We start from the raw sequence: 11,270 nt of genomic DNA, 5'->3' as shown, positions 1-11,270 counted from the left end.
TGCTTACCTCAGTTTCCCCTACAGCTTGAATGAGGTAAAGGTCTCTTCACACCTTGTCCTAAAACATTGTGTGGTATTGCTGTGGGCTGTTAAACAATGAAGAATACCTTTTCCTATTGGAACTGCAAGGGACGTTTGGATAGAGAGAAACCAATGACCAGAGTTGGAATTTGGCCAGGAAAGCAAGGTTAGCTCTCCCACTCTTAGAAAAAGTGCCAGTGAATCTGTAATGACTACAAGTGGTAAGACCCTCATTGGAAAGCATGTGCGGGATTAGAGCACAAGGTTGTCTGATCAACTTTGAATTTCAGAATATTTGCACCTGGAAAGTTATGTTTTATATTCCTTCGACAAATGAGTCAGCACAGAAGGCTGTGATACCGTAAGTCTGGAAGGTTTCAGAGTAGCAGCCGTGTTAGTCTGGAAGAGATCACAAATTTTGTTTTGTTTTGTTTTTGGTGGAATTTATTAAGTTTAAAGTTGGTGAAAACAAAAAAGTTCCAGCAACTTCATCAAAGATAGTAACACTAAAAATGTCATTGAAAACAGAAAGCCAACCCTAATTATACAAGTGAGTCAGACAGCACATATTCAAGCTTCAGCACCTGACTGTGCAAAAAAAAAAGTCCTCATAAAATGTTTAAACAAGTTTAACAGGCTCTTTAGTAATACAAATGTAGGTATTATAAATTACGCTAAATAGCTAGGTTAGGAAGTACAAATAACTTTCTTGTCCCCTTAAAAATACAACTATACAATTGGAAAACTTTGGGCTAAGGTGCTCATCTTTTCTTTTCAGGTGATTTTGATAATCAACTCTCAAATTAATTTAGACTAGTTAATACCACTTTACTAATCTAAGCTCATTTAGGATTTTAGAAAACTATTGTTTTAAAACTAGAAATAAAAAATACCCCAGCCTCCCCACACAAACATTGAATAATCTTGCCATTTCTGCTTCCTTCTCATGAAAGTCTTAATTTCTGTCTTCAGATTAAGGCAGCTATGAGTTCTGTCCTCGTCTCATTTCACCCATCTCCTTGATCTCGACCTTCTCATACTTCCCGGTCCGCCTCCTGGTAATAACCAGTACAGTAATCCCAGCAATAATAGTCAATATCACTACTGCTAACACAGCAATAACGCCAGCAGTCAGACGTTTCATAGAAAACTCTGGTGGCTTTTCATCCACATAGTAAATTAAAATTCCTTCCACATCCAAAGGCTCTCCGTTAACGGAGAGGTTAAACGCATTACTACGGTGAAATATGGAGTCAAGTTTAACATCTTTTTCAAAGTAATAAGCCACATCAGCTATATCGACATCTCCGTTGGATTTCTGAGAAGCATTTTGCTTCAGGTCAATATGGATGAATGGGTATTCATACTCAATGGTAGAGATGTACTTTGGATGCAGCTTGTATCTGTTCTGAATGATTTGTCTCAGACCATTTGCCACTTCAGAAGCATGGAAAGCTTTAGACCTCTCCTTGTGTTTCAGTTTGATGAAGATCCAGTTAGTTCTGACTAGTTCATTGCATTTTAGGTTTTTGTCACCCTTATCAGTTCTTCTCACCCCAGCAGAGTTCACGCACCAGCAGGTGTCGGTCTGATTGCACTGCCTGGCTTTGAAGATACCACTGTTCTCACAGTCTGGATTGTAAACTCCATCATTGTCTAAAAAGCCATGCTCAGGTTTAGAGAAGCGCCTGCCCTTTGCGGAGCTCATTTCTGCCTTCATCAGTAGGCATTTTGAAGTCAACACTGAACAATTCACTCTTTGACTTGAACCCACCAATGTGCAGAAGCAGTTCCCAGATGTGTCTTCAGTGCATACAGCCCGTCTGTTGGTTGCACAGATACAGTTCTTCTGGGTAGACGATGATGCAGCTGCCAAGATCAAAACCAGCACAATTCCAAATCTAGATTCCATGTTCAAGGGAGAAAGAGAGGAAGAAGCCTGTGGGAAGAAATGGCAAGGGCTGTCTGAAAACTAAGCCCACTGACAGCCAGTCTCTTCGTTTTTGTGTACTGGTGAGCCGCTCCCTATTACTCAACCCAAATCAGACCTGCTGGACAGGTTCTGCTCACAAACAACTGGTCTCTGGCAATACAGAAAACCCACAGAGAAGTCAGCGAGCTGCACCTTCTTCAATTATACCTTCAGGGAGTGGCAATTACTCCCCACCATTCCACCCTGCCTCCCTCTCTCCTGCTGAACAAGGAAACATGACAGGCAAACAACACACACCCCAATATAAAACGTGGCTCATCCAAACACAGAAATGCCATTGGGCCTGCCCTGTGGGTCAGAAAACACAAACACAGTTTTTTAAGATAATGTGAGCGTGCCTGAGCCCCGTCTTTCTGTCTCTGTTTCCATCTCCTGAATGTATAAACTCAGTTAGGGCCCTGTGCAGATGGGAACTGGATCAAGAAAACACACAAAAGGGAGGACAGCAACCCACGCTGGTGTTTGTGGAAGCCTCACTGCCCTGATATTATGGGGGAGAAGTGCCATAATTAGAGATGGGATGAGGGATGTCACAATTCAGGGCAACAGCACATGTATTTCCCTTCTATGGTCCAGCAAAGGCATCAACTCATAGGTTTCTGGATCCCCAGCCATTGCTTCTCTTGGGCTGAGACACGCATCTCTCCCACTCCTGACTGAGGTATTTTCAGGCTATACAGCTCCCTGCCTATAGTCCAGCAAAGTCAGACAGCCTAAGCAGGCCTGCTTTACTTTTCTCCTCAGAAACAGTAAACAGTGTAATTGCCACAGTTAACAGACAGCTCTTCCTACGCAAGCATATTTACTCTTAAGGAAAAAGCATGACAGAGAAAACATTAAAAACAATAAAAAAACCTACCTGCATTCTAAGCTTACCAGTGATCACCCCCTGACTCCAAGGACTCTGGCAGGTGAACAGTCCTTCAAACCACACCAAGGGGTTTTCTTGTGGTTACAAGTTCATAACCCCTACAGCTCTTTCCAGCCCTTCTCAGGAAGGATTGGCAGCACGCCTTAGACCAAAGGTCTTGCCCATTTGCTGAATCAGAATGAAGGCCTTGAGTCAGTTTTAACTCAGCTATTTACTCAAAACTCCTTTCTTTGTTGGTCCCTGCAGAATCCAGTGTGAACTGGTGTATGCAAGCCTCCCTCCAGGTGGTGGTAGCTCTCTGGAGATGTTACAACCTGAATGAATTTGCTTACCCACCCCCACTCTTCTTAGTTTTTGGAGGGCTGTGATCTCCCTCCCCATGGAATTACATACAATCCTTGGCCCACAACGATGCATAAACTTAATTCAATATGGTTTGTCCAGGATATTGCACAAAATTGCCTTAGCTGTCACATCTCCCCCTAAAGAAGTGGGTATAACTAAGGTGCCTGACAGCAGCCTAGGGGAGTGCACTGTCTTAATTCCTGGACAGGCTGAGTCTGTAAATGGCATTTTTGCCCTTACCTTTTATAATTTCATATAGTAAATATTTTGCAAGCAAGCCATCATACGTCCTTCAAAATTCCATAGTGTCACTCGTCCACCAGTCTGTACAATTTCCCTCTTTAGAGCCTCTGGGGCTGAACTCTCACATGGCCCTTCTCACCCCTCAACCTGTGGGTGTAAGTTTGAGATGGGGTTCTCTCACTCTCATCTGATTTCTAGGGAGTGTGTGCGGTGTCTCTTTGTCTCCCAAAGGATTTGCTGCCCCAACTATGGGTTGAGGTTCCCCACCCTGACAAACAAGGAAGAGCCTGACAGAGGCAGCACCACATTCCGTCCAGACTGAGCACACCACGGCAACAGAAACCGTGGACAGCTCAACAGCTAGAGCAGAAGCTGCAGCTGGAGAAGAAACACAGCCGCTAGACGACTCGGATCAAGAGGTAGCAGACCAGGAGCACCAGTGCTAGTATAAGAGAGAAGAGAAAGAGAACCCTTTTGCACTAGTTTAAGATGAGGGAGGCTGCGGCTGCAAGGTAGGCAAGGGGCCAGAGGACGCTGCCTGCCTGACAAAACACATCTGATCCCTCAAGAACATGCACGGGAAGGGTGAGCTAGTGAGACACTGCATGTAGGAAGGTGTCATTGTTTTGTACGAGAGGTACTCTCCTGTGCTTTATCTGTTAAGTAAAGAGCATAGAATCATAGAATCATAGAATATAAGGGTTGGAAGGGACCCCAGAAGGTCATCTAGTCCAACCCCCTGCTCAAAGCAGGACCAATTCCCAGTTAAATCATCCCAGCCAGGGCTTTGTCAAGCCTGACCTTAAAAACCTCTAAGGAAGGAGATTCTACCACCTCCCTAGGTAACGCATTCCAGTGTTTCACCACCCTCATAGTGAAAAAGTTTTTCCTAATATCCAATCTAAACCTCCCCCACTGTAACTTGAGACCATTACTCCTCGTTCTGTCATCTGATACCATTGAGAACAGTCTAGAGCCATCCTCTTTGGAACCCCCTTTCAGGTAGTTGAAAGCAGCTATCAAATCCCCCCTCATTCTTCTCTTCTGCAGGCTAAACAATCCCAGCTCCCTCAGCCTCTCCTCATAACTCATATGTTCCAGACCCCTAATCATTTTTGTTGCCCTTCGCTGGACTCTCTCCAATTTATCCACATCCTTCTTGAAGTGTGGGGCCCAAAACTGGACACAGTACTCCAGATGAGGCCTCACCAATGTCGAATAGAGGGGAACGATCACGTCCCTCGATCTGCTCGCTATGCCCCTACTTATACATCCCAAAATGCCATTGGCCTTCTTGGCAACAAGGGCACACTGCTGACTCATATCCAGCTTCTCGTCCACTGTCACCCCTAGGTCCTTTTCCGCAGAACTGCTGCCTAGCCATTCGGTCCCTAGTCTGTAGCTGTGCATTGGGTTCTTCCGTCCTAAGTGCAGGACCCTGCACTTATCCTTATTGAACCTCATCAGATTTCTTTTGGCCCAATCCTCCAATTTGTCTAGGTCTTTCTGTATCCTATCCCTCCCCTCCAGCGTATCTACCACTCCTCCCAGTTTAGTATCAGCATAAAGTCGAGTAACTGAACAAAGTGTGTGCGTTGACCGTTTACAACTGCTGGGTGCCCCTGAGGGAGTTAAACTGTAAACCAGAAGCTTCACACCTTTTTGGTGGAGGTCTGAGAGAGGGGAGTACTGAAGGGTTAGCGCTGGACCTAGGAGGGCTAGGCAGTTGGATGGCAGGCTAAAGCACTCAGAGGGGGTGCCGGTTAGAAGGTCTACGGCCTGAGCGCGTGACTAGGGACCACAAGGTTGGGGCAGCGGCAGGACTCCGTTGAGGTTCCAGGAGCTTAATGCACCCCAGGGCATTCAGAGCACAGAGGCTTGGATTCCCCTCAGAGCAGTCCTGATTGGCAGCTAGGAAGGGGTGCTCATTAGGATCTGTGTCGGGGCGATGATACCGCAGGCAGGAGAAGCGGATGGGTGGACCAGCCCTCAGTCTCCTTGGCATGGCAAATACCATTTGGATAATACTGCTCCTAGGAACATCAGCTCCCATGCTTACCCTGTCTTTGGTGATGGGGTACTAGCCCCAGGCATGAACAATGGAGTGAGGAGCAGTATGGCTCCAAAAGGAGCTGTGCTGCCAAGGACAGGGCTAGGCTGGCAGAACCACAGAGAGATAGGTCTGACTAATGCTTCCTTTTCTCTTGGATCCCTGGACTCCACTGTCTCCTCCATGATCACACAATCTGCTCCCCCTCTGAAGGGAGCACAAAGCAGTAATGCGGCCACAGTTTCCCAATCCTCTGTCTTGCAGCTCCCGTGCAGTTGTATTGTCTGGTTTCTTATTGCTTGGGGATTTCAGTTTTGTTTTGCTATACCAAAAGTTCCTTTTACTCTGCTCCAACAAAATCCCAGAGCAGCTGCAATGTCAAATCGATGCTGGGTTGACAGTTTCTGCAGTTGCAGATTATACTTTCATTTCTAAAACAGCTGGGGCATTCCTTCCTTCTAGGCAAGGATGGTTTCTGCCCCTCCTACTTCCCTTTGATATACTATTTAACCCAAGCCAATAAAACATACAAAAACTTTCACACTTGTTCTGTTACCTTATAGAGTGGTTGATATTGTCATGGCAGTTTCTGGAGATACTCAAATTTCTGATGGTGGGGTAATTGCTCTGTGGGCAATGTTCCAAATTACTTAACAATCCACCCTACACGAGTCACTGTTTTCACATCTTCCTACTGCTGCCAGTAGAGGTCAGATGTTCGACTTGCTCATTGCCTGCAGAGTTGATTAAGCACAAACGCCTGAAACTGAGATATGCTGAGCAGCTTGTGCAAGATGTTGAGCACCCTCAGGCACTCTGTAACTCACAGGAATGGGTCCTGGAAAAAACCCATATTCAAACTCTACCTCCACAGGGGTTTTCCCAGAGCCTGCCCTTTATTTAATTTAAGGCATTGTAAATAGTGGATGAATTATTAGGAAGCTACAGTGGTTGCCAATTCATATTTACAACCAAATATGGGCCTAAACCAAACCAGCAGTTCCAAATACCCTTAAACTTTAAGGAAACTCAGACCTGGAGCTGAAATTGGTGGCTTAGCCCCCTCTCTAGCTGGAATTGAATAAGAACAATTGTTATAAAATACAGTGTAGAGAATAATCCTTCATTGCCAGGAAGATGAAGTAGGTAAATTCCTAGATTTACTCCTGTTTCCTGTACTGGCTCATTTTGTGACCTTGAGCAAGTCACTGCACTGCTCTGTGTCTCAGTTTTTCCCTCTGTAAAATGAAAATAGTATCTACACGCCTTTGGAAAGAACTTTGAGACCTACATGTGAAATTGCTAAGTAGTAGTATTTCCAACTCTAATTTCATATATTTTTTTTATAATATATGTGGTGTGGTTTGTTCCAGTTCTTCTCTCCTGGTATTCAGTCTCTTGCTAAGCCATGTTGCTTCTTCCTCTTTAATATCACTGATATCTACCTTCTTTTCACTCCCCTCCCACATTACTAAAGCTGTTGCCCATGGTTTGGTCATGTGTCCGTGATTACTGTAACCTCCTTCACAGCCTTCCATCTTCAGTCCATTGAAAATACTGCAAATGAAGTCATCCTCCTCTCCAGCCACTCCAAACTTATCACCCATCTCCTCAAATCCATCCCTTAGCTAGCTTCCTGTCTCTTACTACAGCACCTTCACTCTCCCTGCCTGCATCTCTGCTCTCATTTCCTCAAACACCTCTACTTGCACTCCACACTCCTCCCCAACCTCTCACCTTTGACTCTTTTACCCTGTCACCTTGGAAGAGTCTCCCAGTCAACTCAGTGCACCACCTCCAAGACCAGTTCTTTTAGGTGCATTTCCTTCTTTAGCCTCACCGACCCTCTCTCCTCACCCTTCCTTTCTTAGCCATGTCTTGTCTTCCACTTGTCTTGTTTCTTTTATGTTATAAACTCCAGTTTTTTTGTTTTCATTCTGGAGTTTTTTAACTCAGAGATCTCCTCAACTGGTGTAAACTGTCAGCCCTTGACTTCAATGGAGCTATAATGTACATGAGTTGAGAATCTGCCCACAAGTGTAAACACATAATTAGGAAAGTCAAAAAAGAATTTGAAGAACAGCTAGCCAAAGACTCAAAAAGTAATAGAATTTTTTTTTAAAGTATATCAGAAGCAGGAAGCCTGCTAAACAACCAGTGGAGACACTGGATGATTGAGATGCTAAAGGAGCTCTCGAGGACGATAAGGCCATTGCGGAGAAACTAAATGAATTATTTGCATCAGTCTTCATGGCTGAGGATATGAGGGAGATTCCCAAACCTGAGCCGTCCTTTTTAGGTGACAAATCTGAGGAACTGTCCTACATTGAGGTGTCATTAGAGGAGGTTTTAGAACAAATTGATAAACTAAACAGTCATAAGTCACCAGGACCAGATGGTATTTACCAAAGAATTCCGAAAGAACTCTCACGTGAAACTGCAGAAATACTAACTAGTCTGCAACCTATCATTTAAATCAGCTTCTGTACCAAATGACTGGAGGATAGTTAATATGACACCAACTTTTAAAAAGGGCTCCAGGGGTGATCCTGGCAATTACAGGCCAGTAAGCCTGACTTCAGTACCAGTTTAATGGTTGAAACTATAATAAAGAACAAAAACGTCAGACACATAGATGAATGTAATTTGTTGGGGGTAGGCAACATGGTTTTTGTAAAGGGAAATCATGCCTCAACAATCTACTAGAATTCTCTGAGGGGGTCAAAAAGCATGTGGACAAGGAGTAATCCAGTGGATATAGTGTACTTAGATTTTCAGAAAGCCTTTGACAAGGTCCCTCATCAAAGGATCTTAAGCAAAGTAAGCTGTCATGGGATAAGAGGAAAGGTCCTCCCATGGACTAGTAACTGGTTAAAAGATAGGAAACAAAGGGTAGGAATAAATGGTGAGTTTTCAGAATCGAGGGGGGGAAATAGTGGTATCCCACACAGGTCTGTACTGGGCCCAGTCCTATTTAACGTATTCATAAATGATCTGGAAAAGGGGGTAAACAGTGAGGTGGCAAAATTTGCAAATGATACAAAACTACTCAAGATAGTTGACAAGTTTGATAGTTGACAAAACAAACAAAAGGAAGTATACTTTCACACAACACACAGTCAGTCTGTGGAACTCTTTGCCAGAGGATGTTGTGAAGGCCAAGACTATAACCAGGTTCAAAAAAGAACTAGATAAGTTCACGGAGGATAGCTCCACTAATGGCTATTAGCCAGGACGGGCAGGGATGGTGTCTGTTTGCCAGAAGCTGGGAATGGGCAACAGGGAAAGGATCACTTGATTACCGGTTCTGTTCATTCCCTCTGGGGCACCTAGAATTGGCCACTGTCGGAAGACACAATACTGGGCTAGATGATCTTTTGGTCTGACCCAGTATGGCTGCTCTTATGAGTTTGTAAAGTGCCGTATAAATGTAGCGTTCTGCCACTTTTTAATAATACTTTGCTCATATATATCATCCAATGATCTCAAAGGGTATGTCTTCACAGCAAAGAAAAACTCACGGCTGGCCCATACCCACCAACTCAGGCCTGGAGGGCTTGGGCCTCAGGGCTGTTTCATTGCTGTATAGACTTCAGGGCTCGGGCTGGAGCTCAGGTTCTGGAACCCTCCCACCTTGCAGTGTCCTAGAGCAAGGGCTCCAGCCTGAGTCCGGAAGTCTACACAGCAATGAAACAGCTCCACAGCCCAAGCCCAAGCCCGAGTCGGCTAGCCCGGGCCAGCTATGGGTGTCTAGCTGCTGTGTAGAAACATTAATGGACTTACCCTTATGCCAGATTTTATTGGTAGGTATTATCCCCATTTTACAGGTAAGGAAACTGAAACACAAAGAAGTTAAGTGGTTTGCCCAAGGTCACATAGACAGGAGAGCTACAGATAACTGGAAAAGATGCCTGATACTGGAGGAGTACAGCAGTGGTGGAACTACTGATAGTCTAGCCCCCTACCTGTGGGAAGATCTTTATTGCCTTTGTCATTTATTATATTGAAAATTACATTTGTTGCCTCCCCCATCAGTAGGTGGCCAGGTGCAGAAATATTTTGCCCCGTAACATTATGGGACAGAAGAGGTAATCAGTGACGGACACATCAGCCAAACTCCTTGAGATGCAAAACAGTCTGGGGAAGGGGAGAATTCTATTTTTAACTTTCATGATAGATTTACATAACGTACCAAAATAATCAGACCACTGCACAAAATTTTGCTGCATGTAAGTGGGGATAGAAGAGGGGACAGAAAAACTGCTTCATTTAAGATTTTTATCTCAAAAAAAAATCAGTATCTGATGTGCCTTCTCTCTGTCATAAAACCATCCAAGTTTCCTCTTTTGGACCCATACTAGAATAAGCCCAGGTACTAAAAGAATCAACCATTTAGTTCAGCAAATGCTAATTAACTAACTAACTAATCTTGTAGGAAATGTACACAGAATTATTTCTGCAATGTTTTCTGCTTCCATGGGAACACTTTCTCTTCCTGCTTCTAAATCTCAGACATAGGGCACTAGGGTCTATATTAAACAGCAAGACACTTCCAATACAAATGACCAGAATATTTTAATCTAGGCCACTAAATACTTTGTTCAGCATCAAACAGAATTTCAGAGTTCACAACCACCTACTGCCATAGCGCTGAATCTATGGAACTATATGAAAACACCCTGCAAACATATTTCCTTTCCTGGCTTATTCGGCAATCAGCGGTAACAGCACAGTAGGCTTCCCTTTCCCTTTTCAGACCCATTGGTGCATCATTGCCTCTACATTCCTTCTTGTGGTATGCTTTGCCCTCTCCCAGTGCGGCTTTCCTTCTATCTTTGTCTCTTTCCACTCCACAACTCCTATACCTTCTTCCCTGATCCAGTTCCCAGTTAGATCAGCCGAATTTATGCCAGGATTACTTCCTGGTGAAAAAAGACCATCATGGAAAATGTATCTATTATCTATCACCCCAATCAGACCTGCCCTAAAGGATTACAGGATAACTTTCCAAAGAAGACAGTCAAAAGAATGAAAGACTAAATGAAAGAAGCAAAACTATCCCAATCTACAGCCCATAAAAACTAATAACCAGTTAATAATTTGTCTTATACACACTGGATAGAATGATTTCTTGATGTCGTCTCACCCAGCTTGGGACAAAACTCTTATTTAAGATCAGCTCAATTTCATTTAATGAATTCCCACCCAGGACTGGGAGTCTTGAGAACAGGGTTCGGTTCCTGCCTCTATTACATGCTTGAGGAAGGATGGTCCGATGGTTTGAGCATTAGCCTAGGACTTGGGAGATTGCAGTTCAATCACTTGCTTTACCACAGACTTCTTATGTGACCTTGAGCAAATCACTTAGCCTCTCTGTTCCTCAGTTCCCATCTGTTAAATGATGATAATAGCATTTTCTTACCTCACAAGGGTGTTAGGATAAATCCATTAAAAAGATTGTGAGGTGCTCAGATACTACGGTGATAGGGGTCATATAAATACCAAAGATCGACTTCTTAGACCCTAGGCAAGTCTCCATGATCTCTGTGCTATCTATAAAATGGGAACACTTCCATCATTACCGTAATTATTTACATTGCAGTAGCACCCATAATAAGCCCTGATCAGAATCAGGGTCCCACTGTGCTAGGCGCTATACAAAAGACAGCCCATGCCCCAATTACCTTATATTCTAAAAAGACAAAAAGTAAATAGAAGGTGGAGAGAATTGATACACTATCGAAACA

At 43.9% G+C, this 11,270-nt stretch overlaps 1 protein-coding gene across 9 annotated transcripts in view; it reads right to left on the bottom strand.

Annotated features, from left to right (window-relative positions):
• Positions 1-444: 444 nt before the first annotated feature.
• LOC125640909 (histone H2A deubiquitinase MYSM1) overlaps positions 445-11,270 on the bottom strand; it is a 40,839-nt gene continuing 30,013 nt past the window's right edge. For 5 of the 9 annotated variants that reach the window (XM_048860026.2, XM_048860027.2, XM_048860029.2 and 2 more), the window contains one exon: positions 445-1,960. In XM_048860026.2, coding sequence (XP_048715983.2) covers positions 1,004-1,960 — 957 coding nt within the window. In that variant the 3' untranslated portion in view covers positions 445-1,003. The other 4 variants (XM_048860038.2, XM_048860039.2, XM_048860040.2 and 1 more) reach the window with 4 other exon arrangements.

Source organism: Caretta caretta, chromosome 8 (assembly GCF_965140235.1).
Source record: "Caretta caretta isolate rCarCar2 chromosome 8, rCarCar1.hap1, whole genome shotgun sequence".
In the NCBI taxonomy this organism is placed as follows: Eukaryota; Metazoa; Chordata; order Testudines; family Cheloniidae; genus Caretta; species Caretta caretta.
The sequence above is the reverse complement of the archived record's forward strand: the minus strand, read 5'-3'. Positions and strand labels throughout refer to the sequence as shown.